The sequence below is a fragment of the Mobula hypostoma genome, chromosome 7, assembly GCF_963921235.1.
Source record: "Mobula hypostoma chromosome 7, sMobHyp1.1, whole genome shotgun sequence".
NCBI classification, from domain to species: Eukaryota; Metazoa; Chordata; class Chondrichthyes; order Myliobatiformes; family Myliobatidae; genus Mobula; species Mobula hypostoma.
Window position 1 is genome coordinate 181,992,405 of NC_086103.1, and position 19,725 is coordinate 182,012,129.

The 19,725-nt window shown below is 44.8% G+C and overlaps 1 protein-coding gene across 3 annotated transcripts in view; it reads left to right on the plus strand.

The window, feature by feature from the left end:
* Window positions 1–19,725, plus strand: part of LOC134349791 (kelch-like protein 24) — a 34,577-nt gene that overhangs the window by 2,599 nt on the left and 12,253 nt on the right. For all 3 annotated transcript variants that reach the window (XM_063054668.1, XM_063054667.1, XM_063054666.1), the window contains 3 exons: window positions 6,230–7,127; window positions 11,175–11,359; window positions 16,526–16,644. In XM_063054668.1, coding sequence (XP_062910738.1) covers window positions 6,256–7,127; window positions 11,175–11,359; window positions 16,526–16,644 — 1,176 coding nt within the window. In that variant the 5' untranslated portion in view covers window positions 6,230–6,255. The remainder of the gene's footprint in view (window positions 1–6,229; window positions 7,128–11,174; window positions 11,360–16,525; window positions 16,645–19,725) is intronic.

Below are 19,725 nucleotides of genomic sequence, written 5' to 3' on the forward strand. Positions count from 1 at the left end.
CTAATAGTAATAATACAGGGTTATGTGGAAGTTGAGTTCCAGTAATTTGTTCCAATAAGACTCTTAAATTTATCCAAAAGGGTTGAATTTTAAAACAAGAACAAGTAGAATGTAAAAAAGTACCAATTTCTTGATTACACCGAAAGCATTTATCGGATAGATTTGAATTTAATCTATTTATTTTTTGTGGTGTAATATATAATTGGTGTAAAAAATTATATTGTACTAATCTAAGTTGAACATTTATTGTATTTGTCGTACTGTCAAGACAGAGTCTTGACCAATTTGTTTCATCAATATTAATATTCAGATCTGTTTCCCATTTTTGCTTTGACTTATGGGTTCCTTGTTTAATTGTCTGTTCTTGAATCAAATTATACATACAAGAAATAAATTTTTTAATTTTCCCTTTTTGAATTAAAATTTCAATTTCATTAGGTTTTGGCAAAAACTTTGTTTGACCCAGCTTACCTTCTAAGTAAGCCCTTAATTGAAAGTAACAAAAGAAAGTATTATTTGATATTTTATATTTATCCTTTAATTGTTCAAATGACATCAATATACCTCGTTCAAAACAATCTCCTATAAATTTAATCCCTTTTTGGTACCAATTATATAAAAGTTGATTGTCCATTGTAAAAGGAATAAGAGGGGGAACTTCTTTACTCAGAGAGTGGTAGCTGTGTGGAACGAGCTTCCAGCAGAAGTGGTTGAGGCAGGTTCTATATTGTTGTTTAAAGTTAAATTGGACAGCTATATGGACAGGAAAGGAATGGAGGGTTAGGGGCTGAGTGCAGGTCGGTGGAACGAAGTGAGAGTAAGAGTTCGGCATGGACTAGAAGGGCCGAGATGGCCTGTTTCCATGCTGTAATTGATATATGGTTATATAGTTGTTATATGTTTTACTGTAAATGGACAAGGGCTCTTCAAGAGTCAGATAACAGTGGGATAAAAGCTGTCCTTGGACTTAGTGTTTTTTTAAAAGAAAGATTCACTTTATTTTTCACCAGAAGCATACGGAGAAATGTGGCATTTGCCTCAAGGATGAACACATCCGAGATGTAGTGGGGGTAGCCCACAAGTTTTGTCACGCTCCTGGTGCCCACATAGCATGCCTACAACTCACTAACCCGAGCCTGTATCTTCTGTGAACATAAGAAATAGGAGCAGGAGTAGGCCACCTGACCCGTCGAGCCTGCTCTACCATTCAATAAGATCATGGCTGATCTGACCATGGACTCATCTCCACCTACCTGCCTTTTCACCTGGAGTATTGTGTGCAGTTTTGGTCCCCTAATCTGAGGAAAGACATCCTTGCCATAGAGGGAGTACAAAGAAGGTTCACCAGATTGATTCCTGGGATGGCAGGACTTTCATATGAAGAAAGACTGGATGAATTGGGCTTGTACTCGTTGGAATTTAGAAGATTGAGGGGGGATCTGATTGAAACGTATAAAATCCTAAAGGGATTGGACAGGCTAGATGCAGGAAGATTGTTCCCGATGTTGGGGAAGTCCAGAACGAGGGGTCACAGTTTGAGGATAGAGGGGAAGCCTTTTAGGACCGAGATTAGGAAAAACTTCTTCACACAGAGAGTGGTGAATCTGTGGAATTCTCTGCCACAGCAAACTGTTGAGGCCAGTTCATTGGCTATGTTTAAGAGGGAGTTAGATATGGCCCTTGTGGCTACGGGGGTCAGTGGGTATGGAGGGAAGGCTGGAGCGGGGTTCTGAGTTGGATGATCAGCTATGATCATAATAAATGGCGGTGCAGGCTCGAAGGGCCGAATGGCCTACTCCTGCACCTATTTTCTATGTTTCTATGTTTTCCCCATAACCCTCAATTCCCCCACTATGCAAAAATCTAGCCAACCTTGGCTTAGATATATTTAGTGATGTAATCTCCACTGCTTCATTGGGCAGAGAATTCCACAGATTCACCACTCTTTGGGAAAGGTAGCTCCTCCTCATCTCTGTCCCAAATCTATTCCTCCGAATCTTGAGGCTATGCCCTCTAGTTCCAGTGTCACCTACCAATGGAAACAACTTTCCTGCCTCTATTAAGGGAGCTAGGGCTTTACTCTTTGGAGAGAAGGAGGATGAGAGGAGACATGATAGAGGTGTACAAGATAATAAGAGGAATAGATAGAGTGGATAGCCAGCGCCTCTTCCCCAGGGCACCACTGCTCAATACAAGACGACATGGCTTTAAGGTAAGGGGTGGGAAGTTCAAGGGGGATATTAGAGGAAGGTTTTTTACTCAGAGAGTGGTTGGTGCGTGGAATGCACTGCCTGAGTCAGTGGTGGAGGCAGATACACTACTGAAGTTTAAGAGACTACTAGACAGGTATATGGAGGAATTTAAGGTGGGGGCTTATATGTGAGGCAGGGTTTGAGGGTCGGCACAACATTGTGGGCCGAAGGGCCTGTACTGTGCTGTACTGTTCTATGTTCTATCTTATCTATCCCTTTCATAATTTTATGTTTCGATAACCTATTTGGAGGGTAGGAGGAGACTGGGGCATTGGGAGGATGCCACACAGTCACAGGGAGAAGGTACAAACTCCTCATGGACAGCAGAGGAATTGAATCCAGACCTTACAGCGTTGTGCTACTGTGCTGCGCACAATTCTAATGGAGTGCACGGTCCGGGGGCAGACAAAGGCACAGTGTAACTAGATGGTCTCTCTCTCTCCATGTGGGTCTGTCACCCGGTTCTCCACTGAGGATCTGTGCCAGGATTTATGGAGAGGATATATCTAAGAAAAAATCAAACCCCCCCCTCAAAAAAAAAAATCCCCCACTAATCCTTAAATCTGACCACAGAAGGAGACCACCATGTTACTCAAGGACGAGGTACCGGAGCCTGAAGACACACAATCGGTGTTTCAGGAACAGCTTCTTTCCCCTTTGCCATCAGATTTCTGAATGGACTATGTACCCAGGAACACTACCTCAGTATTTTTTAGTTCTCTTTTTAATGCTACTTATTTAATTTAAAAATATTTCTCATTGTAATTTACAGTTGTTTATTGCAATGTATTGCTGCCACAGAAGAGAAAAACCAGGACGTATGCAGTGATATTAAATCTGATTCTGATTAATTGCTGCTCTGTTCTTGTTCCTGTAACAATCCCCCTTCTGTTATACCGAGCTAAGCTCTCATGCTCCCCATGAATAGTCTGGCATTGGCAAAGTGCCCAGTTTGTATTCACTAGTGTCTGTAGTGTGTCAGGTGCAAGAATAGTGTACGTGTTTCTGCGTGGCTCACACGAGTGCTTGTGGCCGTAGCCCCGCCTGAGGTGAGTGGGATTGCCATAGTCATACAGTGCCAAGACGGGTCTTCGGACCAAGATGTGCGTGCCGACCAAAATGAATGACACCTCTGGGTAGCCTCCAACCGAATGGCATGAACACAGATTTCTCCAGCTTCCGGTAATTTCTCTCCCCCCACCCCCCACCCCCTTCTTTCTTCTTCCATTGCCCATTCTGGCTCCCCCCCTCCCCCTTTCTCCTCAACTGCCCTCTTGTACTTCTCCCTTTCCACCCACCTTACCCTGGATTCTGCTCCCTTTCTTTCCAGACATGATAAGAACATAAGACAAAGGAACAGAAGCCGGCCATTCGGCCCATCGAGCCTGCTCTGCCATTTTATCATGAGCTGATCCATTCTCCCATTTAGTCCCACTCCCCTGCCTTCTCACCATAACCTTTGATGCCCTGGCTACTCAGATACCTATCAATCTCTGCCTTACATACACTAAATGATGCAGGGTCTCAACCCGAAATGTCAACTATTTATTCCCCTCCATAGATGCTGCCTGACCTGCTGAGTTCCTCCAGCATTTTGTTTGTGTTGGTCAAGGTTTCCAGCATTGTGAGGTATCACAGAACAATGCTGGCAGAGCAGTTTGCAGAACGTTGATAAAATATATATATATATTGTAATTTATAAGTTAAACAAATATTTTTTATAATGCAAAGAGAAAAATTGTTGAGGTATTGTGCTTGAGTTCACTGTCCGTTCAGAAATTTGATGGCAGTGAGGAAGAAGCTGTTCCTGAGTAATTGTGTGCCTCCTCCCACATTCCAAAGACACATGGATTAAGGTTAGGAGTTGTGGGCACACTATGCTGGTGACATTCTTGCTGATTTGGTTTGATGTGAATGATGCATTTCACCAGATGTTTCAATGTACATGTGACAAATAATGCAAATCTTTGTCCTTAATCTTTCCCACACAGCCCTCTGTTTTTCTTTCATCCACGTGCCTATCGAAGAGTCTCCTAAATGTCCCTAATGTCTCTGCCTCTACCACCACCCGGCAGTGTTTTCCACAAACCCACCACTCTGTGTTTTAAAATAAACTCTGACATCCCCCGCTATATCTTTTTCTAATTGCCTTAAAATTATGCTCTCTCATACTAGCTGTTTCTACCCTGGGGGAAAAAATCTCTGCCTGCCCACTGTATGTTTCTTATCACCTTCTACACCACCCCAAGTCACCTCTCATCCCCCTTCACTGCAAAGAGAATTGCCGTAGCTCACTGAACCTCTTTTCAAAAGACATGCCCTCCAGTCCAGGCAGTACTCTGGTCTCCTTTGAAAATATTTTATCTGCCTTAAAGTGGGCTGTGAACATGCACCTTTACACAGAGTAAGATGGCATAGTGCAAGAAAAGCTATTGTTCATTATTAATAATAACTTATAGAGCGTTTTCATTCAGATGATGTAGTTCAAAGTGCTTCACAATAGGGTAAGGTGCAAACGTGAAAAAAAAATAAAACTCCAGTCCATACCTGCCTGGTGTTCAGCGACCTGCACATGGACATAGCCCAAAGTGCCCCTCTCATCCATGTACCTATTCAAACTTCTCTTAAATATTGCAATTGAATTCACTTCCACCACTCCTGCCGGCACATTGTTCTGCACTTTCACCACCTGCTGAGTGAAAAAGTTCCCCCTCAGGTTCCCCTTAAGTATTTCACCTTTTGCCCTAAACCTTTGAGCTCAGTTCTAGCCTCACCCAACCTGACAGGTAAAAGCCTGCTTGCATTCACCCGATCTATGCCTCTCATAATTTTGTGTGCTTCTGAAAGATCTCCCCTCAATCTCCTTTAATAATAATAACTTAACTTATAGTGCGTTTTTCATATACACAAGTGTTCAATATTGTCATTTAAAGTTAAATTGGATAGATATGTGGACAGGAAAGGAATGGAGGGTTATGGGCTGAGTGCATGTCGGTGGGACTGGGATAGGGTAAGAGTTCGGCACGGACTAGAAGGGCCGAGATAGCCTGTTTCTGTGCTGTAATTGTTATATGGTTATGTGGTTATATGTTTTTGTACAAAAAAGGATCAAGTGCTTTCCTGGCATATATGATGAATAAATTCTTCTGTGGTAACCAGTTGGGTACAGATATCGATTTTAAACCATGTTTCAGTGACAAACTCTGCCACCTTTATCAGGGATGATGCTAAAAGCATGGTTAAATAACACACATCAAAGTTGCTGGTGAACGCAGCAGGCCAGGCAGCATCTCTAGGAAGAGGTACAGTCGACGTTTCGGGCCGAGACCCTTGGTCAGGTGTTTGCGTGTTTGAGCATGGTTAAATAAATAGGTTTTGAGCTGGTGTTTAGAAGTGTCACCTGGGTCTGTATCCCTTATTGTTTTAGGTATTAAGCTCCACAGTTTAGGAGTTTTAAAGCTCTTTAATTTTCTAGGGAGGTGGTTGACTTTAAGAAAGGAAGGAAAAGGGATTGTGTTACATTTCTGCGAATGTTGTTCTAGAAAGTGACAGGACTTTTAACATCATAAAACAGCAAGTTTGTTATCTCTCCACCTCCAAAGAAGTGAAACAGAGACCTCTTTTTCCCTTATTAGGGAGAGAGAAGCTTGTGGTATGTCGAACTACCGGGTTAGCGAGTAATCTTTGGAGTATGGCATGTACTTTATTGCACGTTTGAGTGCTCGATGGGGGGTGCTGATGCTTTTTAGCTGGTGGGGGTGTGGAAATCGTTGCCTTGCTGCTGCTTATGTGTGTGTGTGGGGGGAGCCGGGGGGGGTGGGGCTTTGAGGTTCTAACGATTAACTGTCATTCATTCTGTGGGGCACTCTTCTGTTTTCATGGATGTTTGCGAAGGAAAAGTATTTCAGACTGTATATTGTATACATTTCTCCGATATTAAATATACCTGTTGAAATCTGATCCGATCTGTGTTTCAGGTTTCTGGCGATAAGAGTATCCAGGGATGGGGTTTGGCTGCACAAGTCAAGAAGATGGATCTAGGGAATCGCAAATCACCTGCGATGCCCTCAGTGCAGACCACCCCCAGGAGACATGCCACGCTGAGGACATCCTGAGAAACATGAATGCCTTTTGCCAGCACAGACTCTTCACTGACGTCGTGCTTCGCGTTGGGAGGCGCGAGTTCCATTGTCACCGCGCTGTCCTCTCTGCCAACAGCAGTTACTTCTGGACTATGTTCTGTATTGGCCTCAAGGAGAGCCGGCAGGGCATCGTGGACATCAAGGGGGTCTCGGAGGACACGATGAAATGCATGTTGGACTACATGTACGGGGGGAGCAAGAACATCCATGAGGACAACGTGCAGGACCTGCTGGAGGCTGCCGATCTCTTCCAGATGTCGGGCCTCAGGGGCAGCTGTGAGAAGTTCTTGGAGGAGCAGCTCGATCCTTGCAACTGCCTGGGAATCCTGAGCTTTGCAAACAGCTTCTCCATCCCGGCCTTGTCCGAGAAGAGCCGGAAGCTCCTCATGGAGAGCTTTGCGGAGGTGACGCAGCACGACGAGTTCCTGCAGGTGCCCAAGAGTGAGCTCCTCGACCACCTGTCCAGCGACCTCTTAGCCGTCAGCCAGGAGGAGACCGTCTTCGAGGCGGTCATGCGCTGGGTGCGGCACGACGTCGCCGGCAGGGTGTGTGCGCTAAAAGAACTGCTGGAGTTGGTTCGAATCCCCCTCCTGGACCCCATATACTTTGTCGAGAAGGTGGAAAATGACGAGTTGATCTTGAACTCCAAAGAATGCTTTCCGCTGCTCCAAGAGGCTCGGAGGTACCACATCTTTGGCAGTGAGATAGCGACCTCCAGGACAAGGCCACGGAAGTAAGTCCTCGATAATAAAGTGTCTATAATAACAGGGCCCTGAACACTTGATTTCTTATAACTGAAACACACTTTATTTTAGCAACACACAAAAAATAATGCCGGAGGAACTCAGCAGACCAGGCAGCATGTATGGAAAGGAGTAGAGTCGACATTTTGCGCCGAGACTCTCTTGCAGGACTGGTGAAAATAAAGAGATGAGGAGTCAAGAGTTGGAAGGTTCGGAGAGGGCAATGAAGAGGTCCAGAGCAGGCAGAAGACCCGGGGGGGGAGGGTATCCAGGAAGAGGAGGGGGGGTTGAAGACGGGAGAAGGGGTCATCGGTGCGGGGTGGAGAGCCCTTGTCAAAGAAATAGGAATATGGCGGAGGCAGTGGAAGAAGAGCTCAGCGTCATGGCGGGTGTGGAGCTCGTTGAGTTGTGGGTGCAGGGGGGACAAAGGTGAGGCCCTTGTTGAGGACAGAACCTTCTATCTCAGAGAGGGGAAGGTCGGAGGGGATGGTGAAGACCCGGCCATGGATGAGAGCTGGGATCGGAGGGGGGAAGGGGGTTGGTCGTGTCATGAGAGGGGAGAGTTGGGGTGATCAGGGATTGTAGGGTGAGAGGAAGATGGAGTCTTCGAGGACACAAGAGCTGGCGATGGGACCTGGGAGAGACGGGATTGCAGAGTGGTGGCGGGGGAAGGGGAGACGGGGGTTCTGGCAACAGCGTGTCACGTCTCAGCCTGGAGGTGCTGTCAGTCAAGGCTGGAGTCGGCAGCTGTAGGGGTCGCAGTATGGAGACCACTGGCATTGGAGACGGCAGGCTCTGTGGTCTGCGGACTGGCGATCTTCTGAATCTTGTAGGACATGAGAAAGTTAAAGAACCGGCGATTGAAAGCGTGGATCCAGCGGAGGGTAAATAGCGAACAGGTCCATTGCAGGCACAAGGAGAATACCAAGGCCCCTGGCACCCACAGTGTTCTGGTCTGAACAGGAAACTGCTACTTTTATACAGAATTGACTTATCAGTTACATATCTTGATCATTTGATAAACTGTACATGTTTGCATTCCTTACTTGCAAGATCAGTATCCATTCACAGTAGAGACATTCAAAGTCAATCAAAACTTCAAGTTGACAACCGATGGTATTTTGAAGTTACTAAAGCAATTGTCCCTTTGCTGCTGGATGCATTTCACATCCTTCCAGTATTCCCATCTCATCTTCCCTCTGTAAAGGGAAGTTGTGTTCTTCTCAGCTGATTACACATTGCCTCAGTCATTCTCACTTTGGCAGGCAACGTCTACGGAAAAGAATAAATAGTCGACGTTTCAGGTCTGACTCAGTCCTGATGCAGAATTTCAGCCTGGAACATCAACTGTACTTTTTTTTATAGATGCTGCCTGGCCTGCTGAGTTCCTCCTGCATTTTGTGGTGTTTTGCTTTGGATCTCCAGCATTTTGCAGACTTTCTCTTGTTTGTCATTCTCATTTGTCTATCTGAAACAAGATTGGCACTTCAAAGGTCTCCTTTGTCTGGCTTTGACTACACATCACCAGTCACTCTTGCCTGGATGTTGTCTTCAACCCTTGCCTTACTGCAACCTGCACAGCTGGAAGTAAGGTCATAGAGCAAAGCAGAATGGAAACAGGCCTCTCAGGCATGCTGACGAAGATGACCAAATAACTTTGGGTTGGCATCTAGCATAACGGCTAGTGTAATACTTCCACAGTGCCAACAGCCTGGGTTCAGTTCTACTGCTCTCTATAAAGAGTTGGCATATTTTCCTCGTGACCTTGTGGGTTTCTCTGGGTGTCCCAGTTGCCTTCCGCTTTCCAGTGACGTACAGGTTGGTAAGTTAATTGGTTACATGGGTGTACTGTAACTGGGCAGTGAGGGCTCGTTGGGCCGGAAGGGTCTGTTACTCTGCTGTATCCATTCCCCACGTTGGCCTCTTACCGCTTCTCACCTGCCTTTGATCTCCTGCTGCCCCTTGCTCACGTGGTCCACTCTCCTTGCCTATCAGATTCCTCCTTCTTGAGCCCTTTACCTTTTCCACCTATCACCTCCTAGCTTCTTACCTAACCTCCCCCTCCCTTACACACGTGGCTTCACCTATCAGTTTCCAGCGTGTACTCCTTCCACTTTTTATTCTGGTGTGTTCCCCTTTCCTTTATCGGCCTGAAACATCGACTGTTTATTCACTTCCCTAGATACTGCCTGACCTGCCGAGTTCCTCCAGCATTTTGTATGTGTGTGTGTGTTGCTCTGGATTTCCAGCATTGACTTCTCTAACTTCCGCTAATGCCCCACCTCCCCCTCGTACCCCATCCGTTATTTATTCATATACACACATTCTTTCTCTCTCTCTCTCTCCTTTTTCTCCCTCTGTCCCTCTCACTATACCCCTTGCCCATCCTCTGGGCTTCCCCCCCTTCCCCTTTTCCTTCTCCCTGGGCCTCCTGTCCCGTGATCCTCTCATATCCCTTTTGCCAATCAACTGTCCAGCTCTTGGCTCCATCCCTCCCCCTCCTGTCTTCTCCTATCATTTTGGATCTCCCCCTCCCCCTCCCACTTTCAAATCTCTTACTAGCTCTTCTTTCAGTTAGTCCTGACGAAGGGTCTCGGCCCGAAACGTTGACTGTACCTCTTCCTAGAGATGCTGCCTGGCCTGCTGCGTTCACCAGCAACTTTTATGTGTGTTGCTTGAATTTTCAGCATCTGCAGAATTCCTCGTGTTTACATTTGTAGAATCTCTTGTGTTTATAAGCTAAACCCATTTCTCCACATCCCTCTAAACTGGGGGTTTCCAACCTGGGTCCACGGACCCCTTGATTAATGATATTGGTCAATGGCATGTGAACCCCTGCTTTAACCCTTTCCTATCCAAGTGTCTTCTCATTGTTTTTATTATTCCTGCCTCAACCACTTTCTCAGGCAGCTCGTTCTGTATACTGATCATCCTCTGTGTGGAAGAAGTTTCCCCTCAGCTCCCTTTAAAATTTTTCTCCCCTCACCTTAAACCTGTACCCTCTAGTTTTTGATTCTCTTTCTGTGGAGATAAAAATTGAGTGTATTCATCCTATCGATGATCCTCCTGATTTTATACACCTCTTTAAAGGCAGCTTTCTATTTCCCTACACCCCAAAGAATAAAGTCCCAGCATGTCCGACTTCTCCCTATAATTCAGGCCATGACGTCTTGGTAACATCCTCACAAATCTCAGGATAGGTGTAACATCATCGTCATCGTGTGCCGTGTTGTATGACGTGGGCGATCATGACTTGTCCATGATTGGTCTTGGCAATTTTTTCTCCTGAAGTGGTTTTCCATTGCCTTCTTCTGGAAGAAGATGGTCTTCAGAAGATGGGTGGCCCCAGACAATATCAATACTCTTCAAAGATTGTCCACCTGGTGTCAGTGGTCACGTAACCGGGACTTGTGATCTGCACCAGCAGCTCGTACGACCATCCACCACCTGCTCCCACGGCTTCACGTGACTCTGATGGGGGGGGAGGGGGGGGCTAAGCAGGTGCTACACCTTGCCCAAGGGTGACCTGCAGGCAGGCAGAGGGAAGGGATGCCTTACACCTCCTTTGGTAGAGACGTATCTCCACCCCACAACACAAATGGGTGTAACGAGTAATTTCAAGCAAGATGTGAGGGGCAAATTTTGTTAACACAGAGTGGTGGGTGTCTGGAATGCACTGCCTGGGGTGGTGAGACGTTTAGATAAGACACATAAATGTGAGGAAAATGGAAGGATACGGACATTGTGTGGGCAGAAGGGATTAGTTTAGTTGGACATTTGATCGCTAATTTGACTGGTTAGGCACAGCATTGTGGGCCAAAGATCCTGTTCCTGTGCTGTACTGCTCTGTGCTCTATGTCTGTGAATTCACACTGCCCTTCTCTTGGCCCTTAGAAGTACCTGTGATCGTTGGGAGCGCGAAGCCGTGCGTTCTGATGCGCGTCTGTTTGATCACCATGTCAACAAGGAGCAAGGCCGCAGGCGCTCCGCCCTCCCGTCACCAGGCATAATCCGGACTGCTTGCTCCTTTGCCCCAGGTTTGCAAACGTGGCTGAGGTGATCGTCGTGGTGGGTGGCTGCGACAAGAAGGGCCGGGCGTCACTGCCGCACACCGAGCGGTTCAACCCCAGCACTGGCGAGTGGACTCAGCTCGCCAAGATTCCAGATTACACCAAGTCAGAGTTCGCTGTCTGCATTCTAAAGAATGACATCTTCCTGTCAGGTTAGTCCGGCGCTGCAGGGCACCGTGTGTACACAAGCCCTCAAGTATGCTGTCATTCTCCAGAATAATATACAAGGGGTAATTGATAAGTTCGTGGCCTAAGGTAGAAGCAGTCAATTTTAGAAAACCTAGCACATTTATTTTTCACACATTTACACACTTAGTCCAGCCTTCGTGGAGCATACGGATCTTGGACCTCCAGAAAGTGTCCACAACAGGGGTGATTTATAAGTTCGTGGCCTAAGGTAGAAGGCGATGAGTTATACAGCTCTTGTTACATGCACATGCAGTTCAACACCTTGAGTGATAATGCAGAAAGTTTGAAGTTAATAACTCATCTCCTTCTACCCTAGGCCACGAACTTCTCAATCACCCTTCATGCACTCAGTGGCCTCTTTATTAGGTACACCTGCTCATTAATGAAACTATCTAATCAGCCAGTCACATGTATAAGCTATCTAAGGTATTTATATTTATTGTGTTTTATTTTTGTTATAGTGTTCTTTATCTTGTGTGTTTTTATTTGTTCTGCGTCGTACCCAGAGTAACAATTATTTCATTCGCCTTTACACTTGTGTACTGGAAGTGATATGAAAGGATCTTGGATCTTAAATGACACAGCAACTCAATGCATAAAAGCATGCAGTGGTTAAGAGTTTTGGTTGTTGTTCAGACCAAACATCAGAACGGGGAAGAGATGTGATCTAAGTGACTTTGATTGTGGGTGACAGATGAGCTGGTTTGAGTATCTCAGAAACTGCTGATCTCCTGGGATTTTCATGCACAGCAGTCTCGAGAGTTTACAGGGAATGGTGCGGGGAAGAAAAATCCAGTGAGTGGCAGTTCTGCGGGCAAAAATCCGTTTTTAATGAGAGAGGTCAGGTCAGAGGAGAATGGCAAGACTGGATCAAGCTGACAGGGAGGTGACAGGAACTCAAATACCCACCTGTTATAACACATGTGTGCAACAGAGCGTCTCTGAACTCACAACATATTGAACCTTGAAGTGGATGGGCTGCAGAGTCAGGATCAGGTTTAATATCAGCAGCAGATGTCGTGAAATTTGTTGTCTTTGTGGCAGTAGTGCAATGTAATACATGATAATATAGAAAAAACTGAATAACAGTATATATGAAAAATAAGTAGTGCAAAAATAGAATTAAAATACTAGTGAGCTAGTGTTCATGGGTTTAATGTCCATTTAGGAATCGGATGGTAGAGGGGAAGAAGCTGTTCCTGAATCACTGAGTGCGTGCCTTCAGGCTTCTGTACCTCCTCCCTGATGGTAACCATTATAAGAAGGCATACCTTGGGTGGTGGAGGTCTTTAACAATGGACGCTGCCTACCAAGGCACTGGTCCTTGAAGATGTTTGGGATATTATGGTTGCTCATACCCATGATGGAGCTGACCAATTTTACAACTCTCTACAACTTCAATTTTGTGCCGTAACCACCCCCCAGCCCACTCCATACCAGAATACCAGACTACGATGCAGCCAGTCAGAATGCTCCCCACAGTACAACTGTAGAAGTTTTGAGTGTTTGAGATGACAAACCAAACCTTCTCAAACTCCTTGTGAAATGCATGTCCTGTCTTGCTCTCTTTATAGCTGCATCAGTATATGTTGCAACCAGGTTAGGTCCTCGGAGATCTTGACACCCAGGAACTTGAAATTGCTCCCTCTCTCCACTTCTGATCCCTCTTAGAATTGGTTTGTGTTCCCTCATCTTGCCCTTTTGGAAGCAGAAAGCTTGCCCTTACAGCAGTAGGAGACCATGAACATACGCTCATTGGCCACAGGAGGTCAGAGTGTACGCCTTGGAGCATGCCTATATGAATATATTACTGTGTGATGATGAGGCCTCTGTCGGTCAGGATCAACCACGGGTGTACTCAATCTAGCCAGCAATTACTGCTTACACACGTGTATGTGTGAGTCTTGCTCTGCGCTGATATGTAAATGTTTCGAGAGGGTGATGGTTTTGAATTCTCCGAGGGTCGTCACCTTGTCTCGGTGGAAAGACTTGTGAGTTTCCTGAGATGCAGAGAGTGATACTGCCTGGAGCTTAGGTCCTGGTAGGGCCACCCATGGTGGTAGGTCAAGGGAGAGTTCCCCGACAATGGAAACCTCAACGGTGGAGCTGGCGGAAGATGATAACGCATCACAGCGACAGTGAAGGTGGAGGAAGGCTGTAGCAGTGAAGAACATAAGAACATAAGAAATAGGAGCAGGAGTCGGCCATCCGGCCCATCGAGCCTGTCCTGCCATTCAATAAGATCATGGCTGATCTGTCTGTAAACTCAGCTCCATTTGCCTGCCTTCTCCCCATAACCCTTAATTCCCTTACTATGTAAAAACCTATCTAACTGTTTCTTAAATATATTTAGTGAAGAAGCCTCAACTGCCTCCCTGGGCAGAGAATTCCACAGATTCACCACTCTCTGCGAAAAACAGTTTCTCCTCATCTCCGTCCTAAATCTTCTCCCCTGAATCTTGAGGCAATGTCCCCTAGTTCCAGCAATGTCCCCATTTGTCTTGCATTCCATGCCACTGGTCCCTGACCTTGATCTGTCAAGGACCATGTCGTGACTGGCTGTGCACCAGCCTCGTCACATTAAACAAAGTCATACCCGCATTGTCCATTAAGGGAGTCCACCCTGACATTCTGTTTATGCGGATTTGTCACACTTGCATGGAGACATGCAGTGAAACGTGTCGTTTGCATCAAATCAAATCAGCAAGGTGGTGCCGGGCTCTACCCGCAAGTGTCACCACACTTCCAGTGCCCGCATAACACCTCCACAACTCCCTAACTTTTAAGTTGTTTGCCTTTGGAACGGGAGCACCCAAAGGAAATCAACATGGTCACTGGGAGGATGTACAAACTCCTTACAGACGGGTGGGAATTGAGCTACGATCTTACAGCTGGTACATCTTGAACCAATTTCCCCAGGGATCAATAAAGTATGACTATGACTGGTGCTGGAGAGTAAACAGTCAATATTTTGGGTCAAGATCCTTCATCGGGATTGGTGAAAGATCTCAGCCTGAAATATTTCCCTCCATAGATGCTGCCTGACTTACTGATTTCTTCCAGCACGTTTGTGTATTTGACTCAAAATCTCCAGCATTGCAGAATCTCTTGTATCTTTTATTTCTGACATTTGTTGTTTAGTGGCAACAGTACAGTAAGTAATGCCTGCTTCATTAATATGCATGTGTGAAAGTTAATCTTATTCTGTGTCTATAAATATGGTAATGTATTGGAGCACAGACATGGGAGTGTGTTTTGGCATGTATCTACATATACGAAAGAGGGAAAAAAAGACCACAAATGTTGGAAACCTGAAATAAAAACAGAAAACTGGAGGAGCAAGAAGAAGTTGTCCCAACACAGACCCCTGTGACACTCCACCTGCAGCCAACTAGAGAAGGATCCCTTTATTCACACACTTTGCATCCTGCCTATCAGCCAATTGTCTATCCATGTTAGTATCTTTCTTGTAACACCGTGGGCTTTTATCTTGTTTAGCAGCTTCATGTGCAGCACCTTGTCAAAGACCTTCTGAAAGTCTAAGTGAATAACATCCATTGACTCTCTTTTGTCTATCTTGTCTGTTATTTCCTCAGAGAATTCCAACACGTTTGCCAGGCAAGGTTTGCCCTTTTAGAAAACCATGCTGAATTTCACAAATTTGATCATGTGCCTCCAAGTACTTCAAAACCTCATCCTTAATAATGGATTCCAACATGTTCTCAACCGCTTAAGTCATGCTAACTGGCCTATAATTTCCTTCTTCTGCCTCCTTTGCTTCTTAAAGGATGGAGTGACATTTGCAATTTTCCAGTCTTCCGAAACCATTCCAGAATCTAGTGATTCTGAAGGGATCATTACTAATGCCTCCACAATCTCTTTAGCAACCTCTTCCAGAAACCTGAGGTGTAATCCTTCTGATCCAGGTGACTTATCTACCTTCAGACCTTTCAGCTTTCCAAGCAGCTTCTTAGTAAAAGCAACTATAGTCACTTCTGCGTGCTGACACTTGAGTTTCTGGCAAAGTACTAGTGTTATCCACAGTGAAGATTGATGTAAAATACTTATTAAGTTCATCTGCCATTTCCTTTACTCCCATGACTGCCTCTCCAGTATCATTTTCTAGCAGTCAAATATCTACTCTCACCTCTCTTTTACTCTTTACAAATGAAAAATCATTTGGTATATTCTTTTGCACTGTTGGCAGGCTTACATTCATATTTCATCTTTTCTCTCTTTATGGCATTTTAGTTGCCTTCTGTGGGTTTCTGAGTTCCCTTAACATCCTAATAGTTTTTGCTATATTATCAACCATGGTTGTGTCATCCTGCCTTTAGAATACTTTTTCATCCTTGGGATGTATCAATCCTGCACCTTCTGAATTGCCCCAGAAACTCCAGCAATTGTTGTTCTGCCATCATCCCTGCTAGTGTCCCCTTCCAATCAACTTTGGCCAGCTTTTCTCTCATGCCTCTGTAATTCCCTTTACACCACTGCAATACTGATACTTCTGACTTTATCTACTTTTTCTCAAATTGCAGGGTGACTTTCGTCATATTATAATCATGGCCTCCTAAGCATACCTTTACCTTAAGCTCCCTAATCAATTCTGGTTCATTACACAACATCCAATCCAGAATCGCCTTGCCCTGAGAGGGCTCAATGACAATCTTCTCTAAAAAGCCATCTCGAAGGCATTCTACAAAATGTCTCGTGGGATCCAGCACCAACATCGTTTTTTCCCAATCTATCTGGATATTGAAATCCCCCATGACTATCATACCATTGCCCTTTTTAAAAAAAACCTTTTCTATCTCACATTGTAATTTGTATCCCACATCACAATGTGCAACAAAAAAATGGCAACATTCAAAAATTATAAAGAATATATAGTATAAAATAAGTTAGAAGTTAAAGTTTGGATATGGAATAAAATGTGCACAGGTACATAAATACCAGCATGTATTTACAATGTAAACAGCATTATAAAAAGTGGTTTAAAGTTTTTAAGGTGCAGTGAAGGAGGTTAAAGATAGAGGGGGGTGGGGTGAGAACTGGAATTGTTAGTCAGATTAACTGCCAATAAACCATTTGCAATTCCAACGTAGTTTTTTTTTTGGAATATTCAGGTGGACATTTGTACAGCAAGGACGTGTGGATGTATAATTCCCTCCTCAATGTCTGGCTGAGAGTGGCACCTCTGAATAAAGGAAGATGGAGGCATAAAATGGTAGCCTTACACGGCAAGGTAGGACTCCTCAACTTTACACTTATACTTTGTACTTTATTGTCGCCAAACAATTGATACTAGAACATACAATCATCACAGCGATATTTGATTCTGCGCTTTCCCGCTCCCTGGATTACAAATCGATAGTAAATATTAAAAATTTAAATTATGAATCATAAATAGAAAATAGAAAAATGGAAAGTAAGGTAGTGCAAAAAAAAAACCGAGAGGCAGGTCCAGATATTTGGAGGGTACGTCCCAGATCCGGGTCAGGATCCATTCAGCAGTCTTATCACAGTTGGAAAGAAGCTGTTCCCAAATCTGGCCGTACGAGTCTTCAAGCTCCTGAGCCTTCTCCCAGAGGGAAGAGGGACGAAAAATGTGTTGGCTGGGTGGGTTGTGGTATTTGTGTAACTTGCATGGTATTGGTGTAACTGGTGGCCACCCCATCTCTGTGTCAAAGAAGCATCCATCCCATTAGTTAGATGGACTGTGGTCAGTCTGTATCATGGTTCGGTTTACCCACCCCTGAGTTTTCACAGTCTTCTTCATGGAATTCCCGAGTTTTCATAATCTTCATCATGGAATTCCTCTCAGTTTTTATAATTCATTCCATTTAAAATAGCAGAGCATCCACAACAAGACCCCCCCCCCCACCCCCGGTCATTTTCTCTCTGCCCCCTTCCCTCATCGGCAGAAGACCCAAACGTTTGAGAACACGTACCACCAGGCTCAAGGAGATTTTTTATTCGTCACTATAGTACAGAAACAGGCTCTTCGTTCCATCTACTCTATGCCAAACTATCATGTTGCCGACGCACATCGACCTGCACCTGGACCATAACCCATCAATAGCCTCCCTCTGTGTACCTGTCCAAACTTAAACATTCCCATTGAAATGGCATCCACACTTCTGCTGGCTGCTCATTCCACATTTGCATCACCCTCTGAATGAAGCTATCCAGCAGGTTCCCTTAAATATTTCACTTTTCACCCTTAACCTATGACCTCCAGTTCTAGTCTCACCCAACATCAGTGGAAACAGCCTGCTTGCTTTTACCCTATCTATATCCTTAGTAACTTTGTACACCTCTCTCAAATCTCCCCTCATTCTCCTTCAGCTGTCATGAGGTCTTAAATAAATTGCAATCAGCGTTTTTTATCATGTTCGCATTATGACCTGGTGTGGAAACCTCGATGCCCAGGAATGGATAGGTCTCCAGAACGTGGTGGATGCAGTCCAATCTATCACAGGCAAAGCCCTTCCTACCACTGACACATCTACAGGGAGCACTGCCACAGTAAAACGCCATTCGTCGTCAAGGCCTAACCACTATCCAGGTCATGCTCCCTTCTCACTGCTGTCATCAGGCAGGAGTTACAGGAGCTTTAGGTCTGACACTGCCAGGTTCAGAAAGAGTTATTACGCTACAAGCATTAGGCTTTCGAACTAGCGTGGATAACTTCATTTTTTCAACTCTGAATACCTACATGCTCTACAACTTGTGTACTTGGCATTATTTTTTAATACTGTATTTTGTACAATTTGCCTTCTCTTGCACGTTGGTTATTTAGCAGTCTTTAAGTATAGTTTTACATAAATTCTATTGTATTTCTTTATTTTCCTGTAAATGCCTGCAAGTAAATGAACCTCAGGGTTGTATATGGTGACATACACAGTATGTACTTTAATTGTAAATTTACTTTGACTTTGACATACACTCAGTGGTCACTTTATTAGGAACACCTGTACACCTCGTTAATGCAAGTATCTAATCAGCCAATCATGTGGCAGCAACTCAATACATAAAAGCATGCAGACATGGTCAAGAGGTTCTGCTGTTGTTCAGACCAAATATCAGAATGAGGAAGAAATGTGATCTAAGTGACTTTGACAGTGGGATGATTCTTGGTGCCAGACAGGGTGGTTTACGTATAAGCTGTTGATCTCCTGGGATTTTCATGCATAGTGGTCTCTAGAGTTTACAGAGAATATTGTGAGAAGCAAAGAAAAAAAACATCTAGTGAGTGACAGTTCTGTAGGTGAAAACAGCTTCTTAATGAGAGAGGTCAGATGATAATGACCGGACCGGTTCAAGCTGACAGGAAGGAGACAGTAACTCAGATAACCACATGTCACAACAGTGGTGTGTGGAAGAGCATCTCAGCACTCAGTGTGTTGAACTTTTGAAGTGGATGAGCTACTGCACAGCAGAACAGTCCATCATATCATAAAGTGGCCAACGGGTGTACATGTGAGTTATGCGAGGTGTTTAAGGTCATGGAATGATAGAAGCTGAAGGGATCAGCTTCAAACAAAGAGCTTCAAACTGAAATCAGAAACAATCTGCTGGAAGAACTTTGCAGGTCGAGCAGCACCTGTGCAGGAAGTGGGGGGAAATGATTGTTTTGTTTGGCTTATTTTTGTCAGATGTTCCAGAATACTGTAAAAAGCTCATCTTGAATGCTGTTCGAACAGATTAAATCGTTATACAATGCATTGAGGTAGAATAAGGTAAAATAATAACAGTGTAGGTAAAAGATAAAGTGCAAGATCATTACAAGGTAGATCATGAGGCCAAGAGTCTATCTTATCATACGACAGTCTGATAACAGTGAGATAGGAGCAGTCCATGAGCTTGCTTTCAGGCTTTTGTATCTTCTGCCCGAAGGGAGGGTAGAGAGGGGAGAATGTCTGTGGTGGGCTGGCTGCTTTACTGAGGTCGCGAGAAGTAAAGAGGGGAGGCTGGTGTGCTGAGATATGTCCACGACCCTCTGTGGTTTCTTGCGGTTACGTGCTGAGCAGTTGCTATGCCAAGCCGGTTATGAATCCAAACAGAATGCTTTCTGTGGTGCATCAATTAAAAATTGGTGCGAGTAATGGGGACGTGCTGAATTTCTGTAGCTTCCTGAGGACATCAAATGTTGGCGACCTTTGTCAACGTTTCAGGTTGAGACCTGGTTCAGGCACTGTTTGTCCCGATGAAGGGTCTCGGCCTGATGCATTGACGGCTTATTCCCCTCCGTAGACGCTGCCTGATCTGCATTCCAGCGTCCAAATTCCAGCGTCAGCATTCTCTTGTCTCTTGAAAGTTGGAA